Source organism: Mya arenaria, chromosome 1, assembly GCF_026914265.1.
Source record: "Mya arenaria isolate MELC-2E11 chromosome 1, ASM2691426v1".
NCBI classification, from domain to species: Eukaryota; Metazoa; Mollusca; class Bivalvia; order Myida; family Myidae; genus Mya; species Mya arenaria.
The window spans coordinates 33,872,434-33,899,377 of record NC_069122.1 but is presented as its reverse complement, the minus strand read 5'-3'; the positions used below and the strand labels follow the sequence as shown (position 1 = coordinate 33,899,377).

The 26,944-nt window shown below is 33.9% G+C and overlaps 1 protein-coding gene across 1 annotated transcript in view; it reads left to right on the top strand.

Moving 5' to 3' along the window:
* The first annotated feature begins 7,724 nt into the window (after window positions 1–7,724).
* LOC128226616 (uncharacterized) overlaps window positions 7,725–26,944 on the top strand; it is a 75,163-nt gene continuing 55,943 nt past the window's right edge. The window contains exons 1-14 of the mRNA XM_052936581.1: window positions 7,725–7,776; window positions 7,898–8,005; window positions 16,011–16,124; window positions 16,305–16,418; window positions 16,642–16,752; window positions 17,157–17,270; window positions 17,680–17,793; window positions 19,053–19,166; window positions 22,491–22,604; window positions 23,245–23,358; window positions 23,629–23,742; window positions 24,077–24,187; window positions 25,068–25,169; window positions 26,118–26,231. Coding sequence (XP_052792541.1) covers window positions 7,948–8,005; window positions 16,011–16,124; window positions 16,305–16,418; window positions 16,642–16,752; window positions 17,157–17,270; window positions 17,680–17,793; window positions 19,053–19,166; window positions 22,491–22,604; window positions 23,245–23,358; window positions 23,629–23,742; window positions 24,077–24,187; window positions 25,068–25,169; window positions 26,118–26,231 — 1,408 coding nt within the window. The 5' untranslated portion in view covers window positions 7,725–7,776; window positions 7,898–7,947. The remainder of the gene's footprint in view (window positions 7,777–7,897; window positions 8,006–16,010; window positions 16,125–16,304; window positions 16,419–16,641; window positions 16,753–17,156; window positions 17,271–17,679; window positions 17,794–19,052; window positions 19,167–22,490; window positions 22,605–23,244; window positions 23,359–23,628; window positions 23,743–24,076; window positions 24,188–25,067; window positions 25,170–26,117; window positions 26,232–26,944) is intronic.

Below are 26,944 nucleotides of genomic sequence, written 5' to 3'. Positions count from 1 at the left end.
ATTCCATAACAACACCGTGTCAAAACCGGATAATGCATGAGCTGCTGATAAATCCAGTATTACATCTTTGTTAATCTCAACAATAATTGCACGGCCTTGTATTGGGGATTCCATTATTACTTTCAAAGACACTTGGTGTACTTAAAATGATAAAGGGACAGCACAAACACATAAGTGTCGTCAGATATTATGCATATACCACTTTTGGTGTCATTGGCAACCAGAACCATTTGTTGAACAAGGATATTATCCGCCTCTTTATGTGTTGTTCGCATGTCTTTCCGTCTTATCGTTACACTCTCTGTAACTTAAAGGGGTACATCATCTTCTCCAGACAAATCGTCTAATATGAAAGAAAGCAGTTTCCTCTCAATATATCTTCTAAATTGGAAAATGTAACCCATGACCGTTCCATTTGTGGGCCAACAAATTATATACAAAATTGCAGAGCTGTCAATTATACCTCTCTCTATCTGCTTTAATGATCGTCTTGCAGATGTTTCTACCTGTAAAATCTTCTTCAATTGTCACTTTGATTTGGAAATTCTGAAATCACCTGAAGCAGTAAACAAAGAGGTGGGAACTGGCGACAATTAAAACGATAACACATTTCTCAAGTCAATTTCCCGTGTCACGCTAGCAGACCAATCACTCTGATATATATCAACTCCATATCAAATGATTTCAACTCGCCTATCTTAAGTGACTTCTTTGATGTGGCATGCGTTGTAACTGATCGCGCAATAGCTTCGTGGAATGATTTTGGATGAGCGATGGGCCGCAGTGGATGAGTGCATTCACTGATCTTGGTCTGGATAGAAATGCGGTCTTTTCTATCGGTTTATATTCTGCTTTTCATCTCTTCTTTATGATTGCCTGTGTTTTGTGGCCGTTCTCCATCACAGAGTAATTCGATGTTATGGTACAGTCATGCCACTAAGAAAATACAAAAAAAATATGGACGCGAAATGCACGGTTCATTCCGTGTACAATCTATCGGTTGGCGGCCATCTTGGATGCTATCTCGAATTCCACGGGTTGCCCACTGATAAGTGACATTATTCAGATTCTGTTATAGTACACTCATGCCATTAAGAAAAAGCTAAAACTTTTTGTATAGACGCCAATGCACGGTTCACTCTGGGTACAAATTGTCCGTTGAATTCTTGAATCTTGAATTCCAAGAGTTGCCCAGCGATGCCAAAGTGGCATCATTTAGTACAGTCATGCCATTAAGAAAATGAAAAAAACAGTATGTACAGCAATTGTTCACTCCGTGTACAAATTGTCCGATGGCGGCCATTTTGGACGCCATCTTGAATTCCAAGAGTTGCCCACCGATGCCAGAGTGGCATCATTTATATTCTGTTATAGTACAGTCATGCCATTAAGAAAATGCGAAAAAAATGTGTATAGACGCCAACGGCTTTTCACACCGGGTACAAATTGTCCGTTGGCGGCCATTTTGGGCGCGATCTTGAATTTCTAGAGTTGTCCACCGATGCCAGAGTGGCATCATTTAGATTCTGTTATAGTACAGTCATGCCATTAAGAAAATGCAAAAAAATGTGTATAGACGCCAACGGCTTTTTCACACCGGGTACAAATTGTTCGTTGGCGGCCATCTTGGGCGCCATCTTGAATTCCAAGAGTTGCCCACCGATGCAAGAGGGGTATCTTTTAGATTCTGTTATAGTTATGCCATTAAGAAAATGCAAAAACATTGTGTATAGAAGACAACGCACTGTTCACTCCGGGTACAAATTGTCCGATGGCGGTCATCTTGGACGCCATCTTGAATTCCAAGAGTTGCCCACTGATGCCAGAGTGGCATCGTTTAGATTCTGTTATAGTACAGTCATGCCATTAAGAAAATGCAAAAACATTTTGTATATACGCCAATGCAAGGTCCACTCCGGGTTCTGCTGGACTACAATGTTCAGTCGGTGTTAATCAACGAATACTTATGGCTAACTAAAACATCCAACTGTTTCTTATAGATTTCAATGAAACTACTAAGTCGGTATTGCCGATATTTATTTGAAAAAAATGGTTATTTTTTACACCCGAGGTTCCAATAAATCAGAACCTTTAATTACGCTCTTTAAATTGAATAAAAATAACTGATTACAATCGCTTTTGGAGCAGTACAAATGGTCTCACTCTTCGTTGCAAAAAGAATTATGACCGTGATTAACTTAGCTGACCGACGAGTATGGTTTGCTAAGTTTTTATGATTTTTTTTGTATCCACTGTGAATGGTTGGTTAAGTAACGACTACCGCATGGACCCGGTTTCACTAAGGAACATAAAAGCAACGTCTTAACGGCCGTTTGTGGGGGTTGTTATTGTTATTGTCTACTAGTAATCGGATTATATGTGGGATTAATGCTGATGCCTTTCCCTGCTGCCACTAAACTAGATTATATGTTCTACGTAACATAATTGTTCCTGTCACTTACGAATCGGTCCAATAATCATGTGTAAACTTTAGATTATTGGGACAGTTGACCACGTGATATTTATCTACAGTCAGCTGGCCATGTTACCGCGAAAACAGACTTCTTTTCTATTCCGATATGTCATAGGAAACGTACAAAAACGCCAACAACCGATCTCACCAATCACTCGCCGAGAAAGTTCCACCACTCTGCATGATAATAATACTGGAAAAGAAAATGGGCCAGTCAACGATAGTAAAATGACTATTCCTGCAAAGCTATGGCGTAGCTTCCTGCTGTATGATAGAAAAAAAGCTTAATTCGATTTTACATATTACTATCTTTACGTTAAATTCTTATATCACGCTGTGAATTTTATAAAAAATACTTGAATTAGTGCTTGAAATACGCATTGGCAAGCACTTGGCCTCCATATTCGCGAAAGTAACCTGTTAATACGCATAAGGCTATGTAAACATATTTGAAAGTTTATTTTGCCGCGGTAGGCATGCTAGTCGCGTTAGGTAAATACCGCTTGAAGCCGACAGTCTAAAACCGAAAAATAAAATGAAGCTTAACGGCCTTCTACACTACAAAACTCGTTGAATGGAACAAAACAAAAACTGTTTAAAGAAAAATCATTACACATTTAGTTTAAAGATTCAATGTTAAGCAAGCATTGTACTGCATTTGTTGCAACATGTGTATGTGTAAGTAGGACATGAAGCAATTTTACGAAAGAAGATTTTATCCGATTGTCAATCAAATAGCATTTGCATTTTTTTCGGAAATATCTTATTAAAAATATGTCAAAATAGTCAGTACTTCCGTTTGAACAATGAAATGTGGCTTTGTGATGATTGCAGCTATTTTAAGAAATATGTATGATTTTTTCTTACCAGGAAATTAATTATTTCCACTACTTTCACTATTTTATTGAATATCTATCGTTTTATGAAATGTATCATCAAGAAACAAAAATACATTGTTGATTGTTGTCGACATAATCTAAAAAAAGTAAATACTTGTGTACCCAAAATTTGATCAAATCTCCTTTCGTAACAAAATGTCAACTCTTTATACCATAAAACAGTTCGAAAAAAATATTCGTGACTAAATAAAAAGGAAACCTGATTTATTTATTTTTGGCCTTCCTCCACCACTTGTGCACTGTGGCAGGCCCTTGAAGTATTTGCGGGTCGCATTTTTTTATGTGGGTCGGTTAGGTAACACAAAACAGACTTGTTTATTACAGCCCTACAGTGTATATAGATTTAATGAAGTCAAATAAGTGTTTTTAATGTTTATACTTTATCAACACTTTAATGAGATGTACACAAATATGTTCTTAATCCGTATAAAAGTTGTCTGGATTTTTCTAAATATGAAAACCCTTTAAGTCAAAAACTTGTAGAAATTAAAGGGTTTTAGCTCGACGCAAAAATTTGCACCACATGTTTAAGAACAACAAGCTTTTAACTGATTGTGAGAAGGGAGCTACATGCCGAAGGAACTTCTCGATTAACTTCCGCTTTACAAGTGAGCTCAACTGAAATGCACGCAGTAAGCGAAACATATTGATATCAAAGAATAAATCTTTAAAGTATGTTCGATGCATACGGACAATGATAAACAGTTTTCATAGTTTTTATATATAATTAAAAGTGATACAGGCTACTTTAAAAAGATTTCGTGTGTCGGCAAAGAGAGTTGAAAAACATAATAGGTCTTTCTTATCACCGAACGTAAGACAAACTGTCGCTAAACCTAAAAAAGTTGTCCTGAAGAAGTAAATAAAGATAAATGCTTTTAAATAGAAATTATAACTACTCAGAAATATTGATTCGAAATACGATCGTTGGATACGTGCGTTTATAAGAAGACACCTCTGAATTCCATGATTTATCAAAATACAACAAAAAAACTATGACACTAAATGAGAGTGTTATCTCAAGACGGTACACACTTTTTGCTTATCCTGATAAAGACATGAGTCAATAGTAAATCTGAGTCAAGGTACAAGTACTCTTTTCTTTTATCTGACAATGATTTAAAACTTAAACATTTAGAAAAAAGTGGTGATACAGTGTAAAGTTAAACAAACGAAAGAGGAACACTGTATAAAAGAATGAAGGCATGAAATGTACAAGATATTCATTTGATTGAAATTTGCGTAATTATCCAGATCGAAGACCAAATAGTCAAGCAAGTGCGTGGTATTTTTACATACGCCCCAAACCCTCCCATTCCCATCGAAATTGGCATGCATTGTAGATTGCATTTATTGACAGCGTAAAGTTTGTGTTAATTTACTCATTCTTATGACAAACCAAAATATTAAATAGCTTCTTATGAGAGCAATGACACTATAAATGCGTCATTGAGAATGAATATTGCATTCAAATGACAAGCTTGCATTTCTGTAGAGGATGCATACATGTCCATCTAACGAACATCAAATCGAAGGATTTATTGACACTTTTTGAAGTGCAGAAAAAACACTCTTCGAAATCGGTTTTGGGGCTGTAAATATTGTCTGACTTCGTTGCTAAATGGCATTATGATCGTGATTCAATTGGCTTATTGATGAGTTTGCTTTGCTAATTTTATTTGAATAAAGTAGTGTCTACTATGAATGTTTGGTTTTGTCGTGTACAGCATAGACCCGGAACAAAGAAACAAACAAAGCAACGTCTTCTCGGCGGTTTGTCGGTGTCGCTCCTGTTACTGTCTGTTTGTTGCTATTGTTGCTGTTGTTGTTATTTTTGTTGTTGGTACTGTCTGGTGTTTTTTATGTTGTTGTTTTAATGGTTGTTTTGTTCATGTTGCTGTTGTTGTTGTTGTTATTGATTTTGTTGCTGTTGTTTTTGTTGTTGTTTTTGTCTGGTGTCGTTGTTGTTGTTGCTGCTGCTGCTGCTGCTGTTATATGTTTTAATCCTGTTTGATTTAAGAGCAGATGTTAGACATACTTTATTCTCCTTTCCATGCTTTAAAATAAAACTGCAATATTCTAGGAAAATAGATTGACTAGCTCAGTGTATGGAATGATTTATAATATGTTATAAATTTTAAAACCATAAATTTTAAAATCATTCCCGTGTGCCATTTATAATGTGATAGAATAGATTGTGTAAAATCGTAATAATTAAGAAAGGCTGAGCGAGGGAAGCAATCAAGTCCATCTTAGCCATTAGGATTTTAAATAACACGCTTTAAATTTCTTCAGCCGGCAGGAAACTGAATTATGACGTCATGTCTGCTTAATTATCAAAATATAAGTATAAGAGTTTAAACGTGTGTTTTTCGTGATAGCTGATAGATCATTTAAATGGCTTAGATCTTAATAACATTTTTAAAAACAGGTTTAGTTCATTTATCGACGATAGGTTACACACTTTATTATAGAACGACTCTGTTTGCATTGCCCATGAAAGGTTTATGTGCATGTTCACAAGTAGGCAATATCAAAACGAACTGTTTGTTAAGGCCACGCTACTTTTATGTCATGTTCATCGGACCTACCGCAACAATTTTCCCATTTTCAAATAAAAGACTGTCCTTAAAAAGCTATCAACCCGCACCGTTTCATGAGGAAAATCTAGGAAAATGCTGAAGCGAGTAAATCTTCCTTATTTTTGATAAAAACTGCGAAAAGCAAATTCGGTTTTAGTGTAATGCAATCTAAATTGATCTATTTAACCCTTCAACAAATCACATCTAAATGCCCTCACGGAAAGATGCAAATTGACATACAGAAATAAAGCATATCAAACAAAGGTGTATAAATAGCTCTATTCAATGTAAATTTAAAACATTTTTGAATTGTAAGGATTTATCGGCAGCTACAAAGGAGTTCCAAAATTAAAACTAAGTAATCGTAGTGCTTATTTCTGTGCTTTACTCGGTAGGCAGGGCGAAGCCAATCGCCGATAAATATATATATCGTTTCGAAGACAAAAATAAATCCTTTCAAGTTAGTGTTCAGTGATATATTCCTGACAAATAGCTCTATACTAGCCAGTGCGCATGCCTGAGTTTCTAAATATATTACTTTATAACATTTGGCTGTCGAAATCTGCTTAAAGAAGTTTTGGTTGTCAGAGCTCTTCTTAATGATTTAATGTGAATCTGTCCTGCAATCCCAATGGCAGAGGCATGATCTTAAACACTTAATAGTGTTTTCTGATCAAAGACAGTGTGTGTATACCACGTGATAAATTACGTCATATATACTACGTCAGAATGCAAAACTTTGCTTAAAATTAAGACTTAAATCAAAGATAACTTTTCTTTTACAACACCATTTTAACTGAAACAAAGGGCATTCTATGCCGCTTAAAGAGCCCCGCATTTTATTTATTTCCGAAATTTAATGAGGTCTTTTGTTACACCAAACACTTCGACAAACCTATTTGCAAAAAATGTTTTGACAGTACTCAGGCCGACGGCCGTATTGTGAAAAGGTTTGTCTAAGTGTTTTAAGAAACTAATCTCACAATCAAACTCTGGTTAAAGACAGAAGGTGGGGCTCCATAAGCGGCGTAGACTGCGCTATGTTTTTTTTATTTAAAATGGTGACGAAATAAAGTTATCTTTGTTTAAAGTCTTTTTTTCAAATCAAAATATTGCCTTCCGACGTAGCATTTATGACGCAATTTATCACGTGGTATACACACACTGTAAGATATCAGCAACAAAATTTATAAAGCAAGTTTCTCCTTGAGATTTATCAAAGATAGCAAAAACCATTAACAATCAGCTTAGATTTAGCTATTTGGGTAATACATCCTGGCTTTCGATAAACATGATAATTATATGATCAATATTTCTTGTTATCAATCCTGAACAATGTCAGATGTAGCTAGATATCCAAAAACTAGAATGCAATTTAGAAACTATTCCCTGAAAACGTTACTGTTTCTTTAATACTTTATATTTTTATATATATTTATTTTCAATGTTATTTTTCGACACTTTACTCTTTGTGTTTTTGTATAGGTTTTAAATTATGCCATTTCCGCGTGACCATGTTTGTAACGGCCATATACATTTATATGCGAATAAACTTTTAGTGAATATCCACCAAACCATATTTATTTTACAATAAAAAAAATGAATGTACAAACTAACAACAAAAGACAGTGTTTCACAACGGACTGTATTTTGGCGTGGCCTTATCAAGATGCATAAAAAAGAAAGGTAGTCGAATGAGTAATTGAGCACAATATATTGCTCACTATGGCATAACATGTTTACCTGCACAAACCATCCAGCATGAAAGGTTGGATTCTTGCATGGAACTTATTGTTTGCACAATATTTTGTGAAAGCCCAATGTAAGAATTTTGTTATATAATGTTTGGCATGTTTTTATATCATTTTCTGCTATTGACTCGTGCGTCTGAGCAATTTAAGTTGTTTACTATTGCTGAACATTTCGTTCATATCTTTTTCAAGATCTCTGTTATTCTACGCCATGTCAAAATGGAGGCACGTGCGTGGGTCACATGGCGGGTTACACGTGCTACTGTCGACCTGGATACAACGGCACGAACTGTGAAAGCGGTAAGTTCGATTTAAAGCAGTTTCGATTATTTTCAAATAATAATAATTTCCGTATGATAAAATAGCGAAAAAAAAAAAGAAAATTGTCAAAAACTGACATAAACTTGGCATCGATGTGTACAATGCATTGAAACTGACTACATAAGTAGCACATAGTTTACAATTTATTTAAGTTTAGCAGTTGTTTCGTAATTACTGGGTATGTCTACCATGTATAATTTATTCCTTATGTGTAATTGGCTAGTCGGTGTTATCACGTGATATTACAGAGGTAGGTGTATAGCTTAATTATGTCAGCCGATTAGAGTAGGCCGTTGTAGCTCAGTGGATACGATGCTGGACTGCAATTTTGGCGACACGGGTTCGAACCCTGTCTCCGCCACCATTTTTTTACATTTTGGCATTTTTTACAATTATGATATCAAGGCGTTACACATTCTATTAGATAATTGTCCTGGGATTCGTTACAGAAAAAAAACTTTTTATGGTGCCAATCTTGTGCCTTTAATGTCGTGCATCAGCACTTGTTTAATTCGTCTTGCGTTGCATGCCGTAGACTGTTTTGGACGTTTTGAAATCAATGACATGGTTTATGCTTCCACGTTACAAAAACCTATTTTCCATTCAACCATTCCGGTTTCTTTCTATGCACATAACCATGGCTTTCAAAATGCACTAAATGAAACAATTTTCGTTATGAATATTTTTATTGTCATTAATTGCCACTGCAAAACGGCTGGAACATAACAGAAATGGTATATTTTGTTTTAAGTGCGTACGCTTTGGTCAATCCTGCGCCCACTACTGCATCAATTTTAGACTTTATGTAACATAATTTGACTTGTGCGTCCGAAATTATGTTATGGTTATCACAGTTGTTTGCTTTGAACATTGAACAATAGCTTACAATGCATCGAGAATAATTACTCTATACTTGTTGACATTATTAATCTGTCTCTTTTAAAAGAAAAGGATTATGCTCTTCTAGTACACAATTATAATGGACAAACAATACTTACGAATATTGCAAAAAAAACCATTCTCGTTCATTGATATTAAAGTGCGTTTATCTTTTACGGTTCGCAAGTTTAAAACACATATCATTTTCTTCATGTTTAGATTTGTTTGTAAACAGATATCAAGAAGGGCTTATTAGAGTATTGTTGAAATCCTTTTGCATCTAAATGCAAAGTTTGCATAAAATGTATTCAATAACAACTTCAAGATTGTTAATTTTAAGTTATACCAAATGTGGCGTGTGTCGTTTCCCATATAGAAAGAAGTACAGACACATTAAAAAACTATACTGATAACATTTTGTCGGGTTGCCACTTCGACGATGTGAATTTGTTTTGGGTAATTTCATATATGAAAAATAGAAAAAACAATAGCTACTTCAAGTTTACTTTCTGGTTACAAAATTGCAAATCTATTTCTTTAAGCAGAAGTTATCTTTACAAATGCATACAGCATGCTGACATGTGAGGACCATAAACAACCCCCAATACTGAAGAAGGTTTGCATTAGAATGCAAACACTCATTGGTAAGGTAATCGTTTCAATAAACAAACCAATAAAGGAGTTAAGTCATAAATTCAATACTTCTAAAGTTGTATAAACGTTCCAAAAGGCAAGACATGGATTTGTTTTAATTTCGTCAACTTTGTGTTCATCTCAGACAATGTAAACAATATGTGGCAAATTAAAGAATATATGACAATAAGATTATTTCAATTTACCACCCAAATTGATTAAGATATTTATTTAAACGGTCCCAGACATTTCACAACCACCAGCACCAACACCACAATCATCACGTTTTATTTCACAGCGTGGCAAAACATATATAATTATCTTATATCTTGTTCGTCTATTATAGTCCATTATAGTCCATTATTATTGTTTGTATACATAATTAGTACTCAGTATAAACTTAAAGATACACTCTTACTCCCAGATAAGATTTTCTACAATAAAAATAATAGAGATGAGCATTAAACACGGTATTTCTACCTTATAAGACTATAGTAGATCACAGTAAATCTTTTAGCATTTACCAATCATTTAATATTTTTGTGCTTTCTGCTATTAAATACACGGCTACAATCTTGATATCAGTAATTAATATTATCAATAAATGCATTATTTAGTTAGTAGTTAATGGTTTATCAGTCAAAATTGATGTTTGTGATACATGTGTATGCATTGATTTTGAATAAGAGTGTCACTTTAACTATTACAATAAGTGTTTTTATTGATAGTATCATATCATGTTATCATTTTTATTTGTTTAGATTGCATATAAATTTATATCAAGTAAGGTCTTCAAACTACTTCATAAATAAATCTAAAGAGCCTTTTAAACTTGAAAATGGCCACTAGCGATCTTAACTATACATAAATTCGTTTGAAACGAAGCGTGTATTAACGTGCTAAAAATTGAACATAAAATCACAGATAACACTTGACAGTTTATATATTGTTCCTCCAAACCCCACTTGTACAGTCGAACAATGAGTAAACTCACTGTTGACGGTGTTTAAAAGTGATATAAACTAAAACAACTTGTCAGCACATTTGTTTGATTTACATTCGGCATGCGGAAGGCAATTGCAAATAAAATCGGAATAAGATGCATGTGCTTTAAGCCGCGTATTGTTTATTTATCATTTTAATTATATAAAACACATTACAAATGAATGGGCCATATTATTTTACATGTATACGACTTACATTACGTATTCAGAAATGCCTTTAAATGTATACAAGAACAGAAATTAAAATATCACATTTATCGTTTTTAATATAAAATTTTGACACTTATGTTTACACATTATTTAAACAACATGAAATTGTACAATGTAATAATTACAGATTTACCTTACCTTATTTAAATGCATATCACACTTTTCTTCATATTTTTAATCAATATAAGTATAATTATGCTTATTTACTGACTTCAGTTTAAATACATATCACATTACAAATGAATGTGCAATGGAACTAATACATGTGTACCAGCGTAGCTACGTGTTTCAGTTATATGTACACTACTGAAAACATGAAAGACACATTTGTTTGAAAACCGTGGTGATATTTTTTTCATCATATTGTCAAAACCTTTTAATAATTTGTACTGTCTGATATACGACAGTTTTATTGCAATGCCATATTATAAGACAAGTTAGTTGCGTCCCAATTGTTGCTACCTTTTGCAATGATTAGACCCAAAATCAAAACCTACCTCGCATTTTTACTTATTTATAATGAAATGCGTGTATTGATATTGGTCCCTTTTTTGTTTATGAAACGACTTATGCGATAAGATTATTATACACAGTACATCTAATATTGCTAACACATTATTTGTACAGCAATTATCAAAACAAATTAAAACATCTAATGGTATTAAGAAAAAACAATGATACATTCAAATTAAATGTTTTATAATGCGTTATGGTTTCCTAGTACAATAATTTTGAACTAATTGGCAACACTTAATATTAGTGGTTTAGGCAACTATAGAAAACAACAAAGAGAGACACATGTTTGATTGGCTTTAATTAAATCATTATAGTATATGTATGCTTCAATAGGTACACTATTAAAAGAATTGATTTGAAAATGGTAAAGAGAATGGGGGACTAATTGCATATTCAGCGGAAGCAAATCAAATATTGTGGTTGTTGCATTTCTATTCAACCCGAAACACAAGCTTAAAAAACAAACAAAAAAACCGAACGGACTGAAAGTAGAAATTTAATTGTTGGCCTACCAAATTCATGACTCAGAATTTTCATTGATAAACATTAAACAGTAATAAACCACTTCTATTCTAACAAATTGTATACTTAACAACAATGACAAAACATTTATAATTTTTCGTAGACTTTAATAGTTTTATATGAAACCTAGACAAGACAAATGGTATGACTAGAACTCAGAATGCAGAGAAACATTATTTTAAATGTTAATCTCCTAAAACTAATGCGATGCATGGCGATTTAAAACATTCCGGCAAATATCAATATATATGGTAGTCGAACACTTAATCTCACATTCACTGTAGACTTGACTACATATCTAAATATACCTTTTAGAAGGAACTACCATAAAGCCCGGCTATAAAACAGACCACTCGCTGGTATAAATTTATTTTAACCTCGTCTAAGATAAAGAGAGGCCTCAGTATTTCAAAATATATTAGTCTGTGTTATTTGATCCAATTTTCAAGACCTCATATAATCTTGCATAGAGGAAACGGTTAGTTATGACACCGAATGCAATGCAAAAACCTTATGGGAACTGATAAAGGGTTTAATAAGAAATGAAACAGTTAAGTTTAGAACAGCATACATGAGAAACAAAACTCAATACGAATTACAAATATGAAATTGATCAATATCTGAAATGTGTGTTACTAAAAAACAAACCAAAAACTTGATGAAATAACTCAAATTTCACTAAGCGGTATCATATATATCATGGATATCGATGTGTTTGTCAAAATGACTATACCGGAATCCGTTGCCATACAAGTGAGTTGTTTTAAATACTTGATTCAGGTAGCAACCCAGTCAGCATATTGATAGCGGATGTGATTTTAAGGGAAATATGAACATAAAAAGTTAAATCAAGATTTCCCTGTTTTAAAACATCGTTATCGAATCATAAATGAGAAAGCTAAACTAATAATTATTATCTAAACGAGTAAATCAACTGAATGTTAGTTTGACCAGAAATTATTGAGATTTTAGTTTTTTATACATAAAACTAGAACAAAACATAGCAAAACATAGCATTAACTATTTGTTTATATCAAGATATTGAACATATATTCACAATATAAAATCACCAGCTTTCAATATTTTGTAAGTCCGCCTTCCTGAGTAATACATGCTTCAATCCTCCTGGGCATACACCCTATCCAATCAGGGTCCATAGTGTCCCAAAAACTGACTACCTCCTGCTCCATAGCACCTGGTTAGGTTTTTCTGGTTGATACTGTTCTTCATTAGCCCCCAAATGTTCTCAATAGGATTCAGATTAGGACTGTAGCTTGGCTACTCCAAAACTGGTACATTTTCCGCTAAAAACCAAGATTTTACATGTTTGACAGTATGTTTTGGATCATGTTGGAAGCATGGTCTCTTTGGATACCAGCACAGTCCCCCTGTAAATCATTTCACTTCTGATTTTGGAAAAACTCCATCTCCTGTTTTGGGATGTGACTAAACCTAACCTCCTCCGATCACCAACTGTCAAACTTCGAAGCTTTCCTGCTCCCTACTTATGCTCTTTTCCCTGTCCATTCTCATTTTTTTTTATCAAAACCCTGTATACAGTAGATAGAGGAATGTCTGCAGTTTATGAAATGGTGCTTACATTTGTAATCCCATCAATATAGAGCTCATAAATAATCTTTCTTTTCTCAGATGCACTCATTTCAACACTCAACTTTCAAGGTCGTGTACTCAAATGTAAACCAAGGGAGATCACTCTAACAGACTACTGAAAAATTTAAGAAAAGAGTTACTTCCCCTTATATTAAAAGAAGTTAATTGATGTTGAGCATAAAACAAATATGTTGCAACATCAAAGTTGTTTATAAAATTCTTAATAATTTCAAACTATTTAGAGCTTTATCCATTTATGATTTTAAATTAATACTGTATGTCTGTATATTGTAATGGACCGGTCGCCTTATAGATAATAAACTTTGTCATGTTTAACAAAACGTGAGAACATGACATATTTTGCCACACTCAGAAAAAATCGCACTAAAGGAAAAATCAATAAATACACTTCAGACTAAAAAGGAAAGAACAACAGGTTTAGAAAACGTTTTAAACGAGTATACTTTAGAGATAAACACATTAAAAAGGTTGAAATGAAACCTTTTTAAGAAAACCCTTACAGAACAATAAACGAACATGAAAAATGTGCGTGAAGGCCTTTTGACCAGCCTGGAATGTGACCGAGCTCTAAACATTAACAACTTCAGAAGCAGAGGTTGATACTACATATACCAGACTAAATACGGACCTTGATGAGTTAACAAACTGGTGACCAATAACTTTACTAAACGTAGATTATAAAACAGTAACTAAAGCCATAAATAGTCGAATAAAGAAAAAATATCATTTATTATAATTCATAAACAATATTGGTTTGTAAAGGGTAAATATATAGGAGGAAACATTGGAGTATTTTTTGAAATCATAGAATATATACAAGAAAACATTAAACCAGGATTCTTTTTGTTTGCCGACATTTACAAAGTGTTTGGCAATTTAAACCACCGATGTATTTTTGAATGCATAAAATCATGGAAGTTTGGACCGGTAAAGACACATATCACAGTCATTTAACTAGACAGAGGCGTTCGACAGGGTTGCCAAATACCGGCCGTTGCTTTTATTTTTTATTTTAAACACTGCATAACTTTATTACACTGAACAGTGACGTTAAAGGGATAAGAATAATGAAATAATAAAACAAACATTTTGGCCTATGATTCAGCATTTTTCAATAATGGTGGCAGAAAATCCTTTGAAACACTCGTGCAAACATTAGAAATGTTCTCCTAATGCTCAGGCTTAAACCTGAACACGAATTCATAAAAAAATATGAGAGTGGGATCTTTAAAAACTAAAATATACAATATTGTTATACCAAAAACATTGTATGGACATTTGCTAATGGTACTTCTTTAGGATTACATTTTCAAATGGTAAAAATACAAATATTGCAATTAATCAATAAGTTTTTTAAAAAATTTGGAAACGTATTGATGGCCGGCCACAATGCAAACGTCGTTCGAAGGGCAAACATTTAATATGTAAAAGTCCATTTTTTAGTTTTGATGTTCAATTTTTACGAACTACGATTTATCAGATTTCAGCATTTACGTTATCACGGAAATGTCTTAATACACAATGAGGTTAGGTTTATAAGACAAAATTATCAACTTGCCAATCAACAATGTCTTGAGACCTTGTGGTGAAAGCAGCTATTTAAAAAAAATATATCTGCATTTTTTAAACTAGAAAATAAATTTTATCCACTATTTTCCATTATTCTTTTAATATGTTATGATCTTAACCGATATCATCACGAACTCTCAAGGCATTGTTGATTAGATAGTTCGGGGCATTTTGACACAAATACAAAGTAAAAATGTCGACAGACTTTTTCGAAAGAATGTGAATGCTTTTTGATCCAAACTCCTAACTACCCTAAAACATGTCACCATGAATGTATATTTTACTCCCAAAAAAGACCGTTCCTCAAAACTGAATGAAACATGAACTTTTTATGAAAAGTTTTAATTTTTTACCTTCCCCACCCACTTTTGCACTGGGGAACCCAAATACAACACGATTCAATGGTAACACGGACATGTACTTGTCCCCAAGTCTTGGTTAAAAATAGAACCAATATTTTGAATATATTACTATATCCATGTTCAAAATAAACGTTCATATTTTGGATCTGCAAACAATTGTATAAACATTATTCATTCTTTTGTTAGATTTAGGTAATCCAAAATGTGTAACGATTGGTCCATATTATCAAAAAATGATATAAATCAATGAAATAATATAATTTTGCAACCTAGCCTTAAGATAACCTGTCGACAATTTATCCCAGTTTGATAGAAATGGCTGCTGGTGTTTTAATTTTTAATAAGATATTAAAATTGCATCTTCTATTTAGTTAATATATAGAAGGTATTCAGCATCAGGAACTTTAAAATAAGTTAAAATGAGACGAGCGTGCTAAAATCTTAAATGCAATGGACTTTTATATTGAGGTCAACTTATGTGTATAGAGAATGTTCGTTTCTTGTCCGGAAATGCTTGATTATCAGGTCAACTAGAGGGATCATAATATGTTATAATTAACACTGAACAGAAAAGGTTTGGTGGGATGTTAATTTAAGAAGAATCTCTGAACGTTAATCCTTACAGTTTCTAATGAATAATGTACCATCTCTTTACAGATATAAATGAGTGTGCTTCGAATCCTTGTTTGAATGGGGGAACGTGTCAAGACCAGGTTAATGGATATCGATGTGTTTGTCAAAATGGCTTTACCGGAATCCGTTGCCATACAAGTAAGTTGTTTTAAATACTTGATTCAGGTAGCAACCCAGACAGTAAATTAATAGCGGATGTGTTTTTAAGGGAACTATGAACATCAAAAGTTAAATTAAGATCTCGAATCATAAATGTAAAAGCTAAAATAGTTATAATTATTTAAACGAGTATATCATCTGAATGTTATTCTTTCGCAGACATTGACGACTGTGCCAATCAGCCGTGCCAGAATGGAGGGTTGTGTTTAGATGGAGTCAACTCCTACAACTGCTCCTGTCCAAGGGAGTACACCGGGCAACTCTGTGAAATAGGTAAGAATTACAGAGCTTTATTTTAATTCATATTTCATACATACTGTTTAACTAACAAAATTAGTATGTAACATGTTAGCCCTATGTTCTCTAACTTGTGAACCTCCAATTTAAACTTTACATATTGATATTGCTTGTTTTTGTTTGCATTAAACATTGCATTGTGGTGATGAAGAAATTAAAACAAACATAACATTTATAATACGTATCTTCTTTTGTTCAGATGTGAACGAATGCGCATCATTCCCATGTGTCAATGGCGTGTGTTCCGATCACGTGGGTTATTTTAATTGTTCATGCTTCCCTGGGTATTCCGGAACCTGCTGCGAAATAAGTATGACATTTTGTTGTTTGTATGATATTCGACTTCAAGTGATGCAAATAGTAAACTTTTCAATTCGCATATAGCAATTTTCAGAGTATTTTTTAACTTAACATAACGGACTTTAACCAGAGCAAGGAATCTGTTTCGTCCTAAAAATGAAAACAATTAACCCCCACTAGTACCAAACTTTGGCTTTTTATTTAAAAGACGAATTTGAAATACTGTACTTGCATAATTCAAAAGTTATGACGTGCAGAATCAGAAGTAAGGACTTGCAGAAATAAGAAGTTTAAACTTTCAGTAATAAGTAATTAGAACTTGCAAAATTTAGGTTCAAACAACACAACAGTAATGACAATATGTATGAATTATTATTCTGTATGTGGAGTTCAATGTCGTATATTTCCACGTAGACAGTGATGACTGCCAGTCCGGACCTTGTTTAAACGGTGGATTGTGTATAGACGGGGTCAATTCCTACACGTGTACATGCCGCAGGGGGTACACGGGCGACAACTGCGCAAATGGTAAAAATGTTTAAATTTTAAATAAAATGTTGGCAACATAATAGTAAATATCGAGTACATTTGTTCATTACTTCAACTGAAAGTCGGCAGCATAATGGTAATACAAATATTGTTTTTCATCTTAATAAATATATGATAAATGTCAACAATTGAATCTTATTGCATTTTTAAAAATGGAATAAGTTCAAACATTTTTAGCTCCGTTTTCAAGTGAACTTGAGTCAATGGATTTATCTATTCTACTTAAGATTACTTGCATCAATTTTTGAATTTTCATAAATATGTACGATTTGTTTCTGACACAACCATCACACTTCTGAATATGCTCCACACTAAATATTTCTAGTGATTTTAAAGATTGTGATAAAGACATAGCGAATGTTTAGCGATCATGTGATTTCTATTTCAGATACAAATGAATGCGAATCATCACCTTGCCAACATGGTGGCATTTGCATAGACAATGTCGGATTCTTTGTATGCGTTTGTTCTGCGGGATACATGGGAACTCGCTGCGAAATTGGTAAGTACATTGCATTGATGTGTGCATAACCTCTTCCCTGCTGATATAGGATTACCTGACTGGTGTGCAAAAACACCTGGGCACGTTAATACTTTCGTATTTATTTTTCTGGTTTTGTTAATGTAGCTGTCTAATAATTTGCATGATTTCAAAAGGGAAAACGTATTTTCTTCTTAAACTTTCAAGAAACCAGTCCTTTCACGGAATTATGTGTAGGATTTCAAAGGGGAAAAATCCAAATTTACATAAACGAGCCCTACTCTGGAATAATGTGTAGCTTATAGGGGCAAAACGAACTTAAGTCATAAATCTAAAAAAACAAGGAACAGCCCTACTCCGAAATGATAGGTAGGATTTCAAAGAGGAAAAACATTATCTCGTGTAAAACCTTCATGAAGCCGACCATTCCCCAGAGTAATATGTAGGATTTCAAGGGAGAGGGGGCACCATGTCCTCGTCTTAAACCTTCATGAAACCAGCCCTACTTCGGGATAATATGCAGAATTTCAACGGGGTAAAATGTTCTCGAATTTAAGTTTCATGAAACCAGCTCTTCTCCCGAATAATGTGAACAAGTTCAATGAGAAAAACATGTTCTCGTCTTAAACTTTCATGAATCCAGTCCTACTCCCGAATAATGTGAAAGAGTTCAATGGGAAAAACATGTTCTCGTCTTAAACTTTCATGAAACCAGCCCTACTCCGCAATAATGTGCAGGATTTGAACTGGGAAACATGTTCTCGAATTAAACTTTCATTTAATCAGCAGTTCTACGGAATAATGTGTCGGAAGAGGGAAATCATATTCTCGTGTTAAACCTTCATAAAACTAGCACGTCTCCGGAACAGCAGTCCATGGGGGTCGGGGACATGTTCCGTTTTATGTTTTCATGGAGCCATCCCTACTCAAGTATAATGTTTATTCTTTTAAGCGGGAAATGAAACCAGCTTTCTCTGCAACAACTGCACTTGTGAACTACTGTCAATGAATCGTTCTTTTGAAAGCAAAAACTTCGTCATACATTAGATTCAATTATATACGAAAGAAGCCGTAGTACTTTTGCTTCAGATACGAACAAGTGTGTCCCGACATAAGTGCAAACACTTTGCGCCTTGTGACTTCCTAATCAGAGAGTAACCATTTTTGATACCGAATTGATGAGGTAAAATAGCGCAAATAATGAAAATTAATCAAGCAGATTAACGGCTGAAATCACGAGTAAACATAACTGTATTATGTCTTTCCTGACTTTCTTTCAGAGACAAATGAGTGTGCCTCCAACCCTTGCCGAAACAACGGATTATGTACAGACCTTCCGTTAGAATTCAACTGTACCTGTCCTGTCCTGTTTACCGGACTTATCTGCGAAACTGGTTCGATAAATGTTATAATATATTAAGGAATATTCAAATACACTAATATCATTTACCGACTTGGCCCGTATATTGTTTTAGGGATAGTTCTTTCGAGCCCAAAAATCAAATAAATGCCACGGCATTTATGTCGTTATCGTTAGCGACAATGGTCCTGTTGGCTGTACCTTCGTAAATGACGAAAATTGTTAAATTTTTCGTCAAATTTCTTCGTGATTTGTTATTGCTGTCTTTTATTGTCAGTATTATTTAACACTAACGAAATAGTTATATCAATTGTTAAGCTACCGAACCCTTTGAAGAAGCAATTTGGCTCAGTTATTCGTATATTCGCTTATTTAGCCGTTTGTTTAAATTAGCGAATATGCGAATAACTGAGCGAAATGCACAAAAAAAACGATAACGTTTATCTATATCAAAATAAAGTTACCCACCTATTATTTTCACGTATATTTGTTGCGTTCCATTATAGCTACTGGTATACTTAGTTTAGCATAACCGCTTCGAGATTGTCTCCCTTAGTTATTATCCATTATATAAGTAGTTAGCTATACTGAACGGAAGAAAATGCACACACATTTAATTGAGAACATTGCATGAATTCTATATCAATGATTAACGTAAGGATAAATTAATTTTTTGATTGCACCGTCATTATGGTTAGAAGTTGGAGTGAAAACGGACATCACAATACCCGGACATAAAGTGACACCCACTCATGATACTTATTAGCTTTCTGGTATCTTATGTGAACTGGTTTTCGAAGGCAACATTCCCTGAATACTGTATTGTAATTGATAGCTCTTACAAAGTCAAGGCTTTAAGTCTACACGTTTTGTTTTCAGAAAGTTTCTGTATTCTGTATTTAGTATTTATTTTGCCGAGTCCTGTGGGATACAATAGGTGTTTAGGTGACGGAAGTTCCAAAGATTATAGATGCAAGAAAGCAGTCGTTGTAACTGTTGACGTTGAATACTCAAATGCTACTGGTCTAGACCTCTTGTGTGTCGCTCTAGGGTTTTGTCTGTGAGTGTCAGTAGCTGATGGGTGTCGAAAGATATGGGTTTTATAATTTGTTAAAAGGTCTGGATTTGGTTGAAAAATCTGAAAGTTAATTGAAAGTATTTTGAATAAATAGAATATATAGTTGTTTACTGCCTTCACGAGTCACATGAGCGTAATGATTTTGCGAATTATTGATGAATTATCAAATGTCGATTTTTATTTTATTCGAATTGGCATATCCAATATGCCCTCTCTTCAAATATAAAAGTATATCAAAAATGTCATAAAGGGACTTGAACAACGGTTGCCATCCTTCGTTTTCATCGTATTAACGTCTCCTCGTAGTATTTATAGTAGAGAAGTATTGTCCGCCTCGCAAGCGCGATCTGCTATTTGTATCTCAATCGCGTTAGTTAAAGGTCGTTGACTTCAAATACAAGGTTATAACATTAAGGGGTATTTCCTGCATGGTTTCAGCATTGTTTTACTTAAACTGACGATTTGCAACACCTACATTTGTTTCAATAAAAGAGATTCACCAACGTTGTGTTGTGTTTTTTTTTAATAAAAAAGAAGTTTCCTTTAAGACACTGTCATAATTATTAATGATATGTCTTTATAGGGTTAAGTGCCTGTTTATCAGCACCATGCAGGAACGGTGGCTTTTGTATAGACGTTCCCGGCGGATACAATTGTTCATGCAATCCGGGATACACAGGACCAATGTGTGAAATAGGTACGTTTTTTTTTTGTTTTTTTTTTCTCCATTGCTTTGCGAGGTATTTTAAACGAATTGTAAAGAGTTGATACTACAACTTAAGCGTTTGTATTGTTGCTGTTGTTTTATTTTTCAGACATTAATGAGTGTATTTCCCAGCCCTGTTTGAACGGTGCAATATGTCGAGATATTGTTAACGGTGTTCAGTGCGTTTGTGATGCTGGACATGAAGGAGAGTTTTGTCAAATTGGTAATTATAAGTTTATTTATAAAACGTTTGGTACTTTATAGTTATAATTAATGATATATTTTGAAACTAATAAAAAAAAATATTTTCACAATTTTCCTCTATACTTTCTTGGTGACAGGCTTTAAAAATAGCTGCAATTTCACCAAGCCTCTTTATCGAATGCTTATTCCTCGGTGATATGTGACAGCTGTCTGACAAGCGTGTACAATATTTTGTTTAAATTATAACACAGTAATTGGGTTTTTTTGCATTTAAATGGGATGATCCCTTTATATGAACTTACTTCAAATTTACTGCCATATTACTGCTGACGGGTTAAACCGAAATATTTTCATGAATGTAGCTGTATTATTACCCTTGCGTTTTCGTGTAAATGTGATGATATTGCTGACACGTTCAAGCCTAATGTTGTTATGATATAAGTTTAAGATAATTGCTAACGGGCTTGACTTTAGAATTGGCATTAATGTTGTATAAGATTATTTCTAGCGGGTTTAACCTAGTGTCTTCGTAAATATGTATCTATGAATATTGAATGCCTGATTATGCCGTATTATTTTTGTAGTTTGTGCCAAAAAAAGGCATTGTTCTTACCGAAATAAATAACCAACAATGATTTTGTACTGTAGAAATAGCAAAATATCTACAATATTTCCGTTGAAATAGAGAGCAAATATACAAATCGTAATAAATAAACTTATAATGTGCACTCAGGCCATTTGTTCAACATATTCGTAATCAGCAAGAAAATGCCTTTCAATTTATACGGCATGAGGTCAATACGCACCATACTTTAACATTAAGGTTAACGGAGCTATCAGAGATTAAGCTTAAGAGCGTTTTTGTTGGTAATAAACTGGTTTCGGTTTTATATAGGTTTCACAAACTGTGTACTTGTTGTAACAGTTTCAAATAAAACCAAAACCAGTTTTATCGTATTTTTTTACAAAAACCAAAACCGGTTTTTAAACCCTATCGGAGGCGGTTTCATCGGTTCGTTCCATCCGAAAACTAGTTCACTTTGAAAATCAACTTAGCGGACAGTGCTCCAGCACGTGTGTTGAAACTCCTTTTATATAAAACATGCAAACGACCATCTGCGGTATCATTGTTTTGAAAAAGTTCAGAAATAATGGCTAAATGCAGTAACCCCGCCATGTTGTTGAAACTGTACACAAAACCATGCATTTGTTACTTCAAGCAAAACAGGTTTCGAATCTGCTGAAACCATTGAAACCAAAACTGAAAATTGTTTTTTATATCAACATAAACGTCCTAAATGTACTAGTTGAAAATTTATATGTTAATTGTTGTTTGAACGTTGGTGCCTTAATTTTCTGTTTATATTCAGATAAGGATGAGTGCGCAGTATCGCCATGTTTAAACGGCGGTACCTGTAACCAATACACCGCCTTCTACAACTGTACTTGTCCGATAGGGTTCATTGGATTTCATTGCGGGATAAGTAAGTACTTTATACAACTAGATATATAAATATCTTAAATATCCGTAGCATGACGGACAACCGGAGGCGTTTTCTCTATTTTATAAATATTTTTTTGTTTAAGTCCATCAATGAGATCGCAAGATTTATATTCACTTAAATGAGCTATGAATGCCAAATATGCAAACAACAAAATAAAACCGCCAAATTAAAATTTTGAAATCTAAATATCTTAATTATCCGAAGCCTTGACGGACACCGATGACGTCTTCGTTTTTTTAAGTTTTAAGAAATAGTTTAAGTGTTCAGTCCACCAATGAGATTGCAAGATACTTTCGGCAGTATTCATTTTGATGAATAATGATTGCCAAATATGCATTCAGCAAATTACAACCGCCAAATTACCATTTAATAACGTAATCAACCGCCAAGTTTCATTTTAGTCATTAATTGGTTTTGATAAGGGGACTTTTTAGAAGCCTTCCCATGTGCGAGCCATTTCTCACTGAGCACTAAGAAAGTTGTTTTGGGGTCTACTAAACGATAATTCGAACCGGGCTTCCTTTTTGTAACTATCGTTTTCAAAACAAGCCGGCGGAAAATTCGCAATACATTTCAATTAACATCGTACTTGTTAACAAACGAATAATTTGCATTGCAGATGTGAATGAATGTGAATCACAACCGTGTAGTAATGGTGGAATATGTCATGATGGTGTCAGCAACTATACTTGTGTGTGTCGGGATGGGTTTACTGGTGGAACTTGCTTAAATGGTGAGTAGGTTTGAATTTGAAACTACAAATTGTCAGTAAAAAAAAAATAGAATTGGTATTTTCTTGAAAAAGAGATCATTTTTAATCACAAAGTCCATCCGGCATGATTAAAACTGAAATCCAATATCATTAAAACTTGCTTTCGTTTTGATTCAAACTGACATCCGGCATGATTGAAAATGTTGGTTGAAAGTTTGCTATCGATTTAGAAGGTAATGGGAAATTAAGGAATACAGGTTATCTTTAAGTAACGAGTGTGTATTTATTTAGAAACGGATGAATGTACGCCAGATCCATGTCAAAATGGAGGTACTTGTGTGGATTTGGTGGCGGCATTTCGTTGTCGATGTGCACCAGGATATACCGGAACATTTTGTGAAACAGGTACGCATTGCTTTATTTGTTCTGTGTTTGGGTACTTTGTATTAAGAATAAAGAAATGAAATACTTACACATAAAATCCTAGCACAAGTATTTGGGGCATAACTCCTATTGCAAATTAGTAACCGTGTTTGATAATGGATAACGGACACTAACCTTTACAAACCAAAAACTAAAACAGCCGAAGCTCATACCAGAACAAACAATTGTATATGTTACTTGGACAATAACTTCGAATTCCAAATCAACTTTTAAACTAAAATCATGTTTCTGATGAAGGAAGACATTATGTCTGAAGCTACTGAAATATTAAATTATCATAACATCTTGGCAACAGATATAAATGACTGCGACCCGAATCCCTGCCAGAACGGGGCGTATTGTACGGATCTCGTCAACAGCTACAACTGCACGTGCATCGCAGGATTGGATGGTCAGATTTGTTCACGTAAGGCTTTTTTATTAGCTTTTTTTTGGCGAAACAACAGGAACCAGTAGAGATCATGAGTGGCCATGTTTTGCCGTTTGCATGTAAAAACTAAAACCGTTCAAAATTTTGACTGTGAACTTACACAATGTGAAACAAGGCTCAAATCTCTGGTTAACAAATGCAAGGAATCTTTTGAGTCAATTTCGTTTCTACAGATGGTATGTATTCATTAACACGATACAGTAAGATTTGTATACATTTGGTGTACTGTTTTATATAGCCTTATTAGAAAGTAGTATTAGAGCTTATGGCGATTGCTAAACGAGTTTATTCCATTGTAATAATGATTCATTTGATAGTAACGTATACGTATATGTTTATTATATGTACATAATATAAGGAATAGTACATGTCCTCTGAATGATCACGTAAGGAAAGCTAACGTATATGTCAAGTGTATGTTCATATGAGGAATTGAAACGTTTGTGACCTCTGTATGTTCATGTAAGTAACATGAATTTACAAAAGCATATACAAGGCCAAGTATTCTGATTAACGAATGGAGGCAATAATTTTAGACAATTTCGTTTCTACAGATGGTATGTATTCATGAACACGATACAGTAAGATTTGTATGCTTTGTTATATATTATTCATTTGATCATATCCAATTTAGCACTACATTTAGCAACCTTGGTGGAGAGAAAATGCTTTTTAGAAGTTTCAATTTGAGTGTAACTCCCCATCTTGCTTTGTAGTATGTGCATGCATTCGTGTTTGTGCAAGGGGCCCTTTGAAAACTAAAGTTTGAACTATGATTATGTTGTTTCAAATGCAGACTCAGAATAAACTTATATGCTTTTTTTAAAGATCATAATGTGTTTTGTTTTATATTTAGAATATTTGATATGTACCGTTGACCCTTGCCTAAATGGCGCTACATGCATCGCGGATCGGTGTTTCTGTGCTCCTGGTTGGGCTGGCGTTCATTGTGGAACAGGTATGCGTGATTGCGTGTGCGCAGGTATGTTATGTGATGTGGGCACCTTAAGAGGGACAAATCGGTGCTTTTCACATGTGATATGAACCTTTAAGGAATGACCTTATTATATTTCAAACCCGGACTCAACGATACTCAAAATTCAATAGTTTTCATCCTTTTGGTTTTGACCTGATGTATACTATAAGAAAAAGCGAAATCATATTAATGAAAATATCATTTACACTATGTTTTATCGAGTGTCAATGATTTTTTTTTCATTTTTGGCTTGTCAGCAATACATACTAAACTGATGATAAGTTGCAACCAGAAACATGTTTTTGGTTAATTGCATATATATGTAGAAGAGCAGAACCGTAGTATACACAAAAACATTTAAGAAATATATACGTTTCTTTTAAACTATCATGTGCACGGAATGTGCGCTATTTAAACCTATCAACTGGTACCTTTTGTTTCTTAGAATGGCGTCGTTATGTCCTTAAAGTCGAAAAAGGTGCCTCCATATTGACGCAGTAAAATCCACGAACCAACAGTCAAGAAACTTTTTCGACTTTAAAGACCTAATGACACGATTCACAGCAAACTATACAGATTTAAAGGTTTAAAAGTACATTCCCTACACGGCATATTTCAAATTGTTAAAGAATCTCTTTTAAATAACCCATAATTCTTCTCAAATTTGAACGCACCTGCTTCAATGTATTCTTTTAAACAACGACTGGATTCTTCAATATGTAAATAAAGGAGAATAACTCAACAATACCTCTTAATTGTATCTTATTTGTGCAATGCCTTGCAATGGCTTGACACTTCGCAACTTGAATGTTAACGATAATGAACTAAAGTCTTTTCTTGTTTTTGAGAGCACTGAAATGCATTTATTTTATGTAAGAGCTATTGGTTAAACAGATAATAACACAATTTATGTTCATGTTTCAAACAAAGACGTGGACGAGTGTGCATCCAATCCCTGCAGAAACGGAGGAACATGTTCACAAGCTATCGGCCAGTACAGCTGTGCATGCCCTCCAGGCTTCACTGGAATTAACTGCGAAATAAGTAATTCTAGTGCATTATTAGCTAAGAGTCTACATGGATTAACCGCTATAGCTATATACTGCTAGCCTCGTCCATATAGCTTCAATTCAAAAATCAAGTTTATACATTTTCCGTGCTCATCATCGTTGAATAATTCTATCAATATAATGCAAACAAAAAAAAAACGAACCCTTAACTCTAAGGATATTGTATTACAGATTTGAATCTGTTTCTTTGTTTGCGTTCTGCACTTCTTTTGATACATACCATTCCTTAAAGTATTTATTATGCCCCTTTGATGCACACGAATCTTATCTAGTTAACCAGTTGTTTTAATAAAGTGAAACTCGCAAACCATAACAAGATAACCAGTTACAGCCAAAAGTGCATTTATAAATCAGTGGTAACACGAATCTTACCTAGTTAAGAAGTTATAAAGTGAAATTCGCAAACCATAACTGGTAACCTGTTAGTGTTGTATAGCTTAAAAGGGTACTAGGTGTTAGTTCTGGGCAATTTCATGTCTTTTTTGTTCTACATTTTGTATAATAATTTTCGTACCATAAAAGTATCCCGAATATTAATTCGATAGTTAGATAATTATCGCGAAAAATCAAGTAGTTTACACGAAACAATTAGTGTACGATATCAGGTTATCTTACGGCAGTAATATGCCACCATAGTTTGACTTGCGTTACCGATATTCTTAACTTTATACTATCTGTTTAAATAAT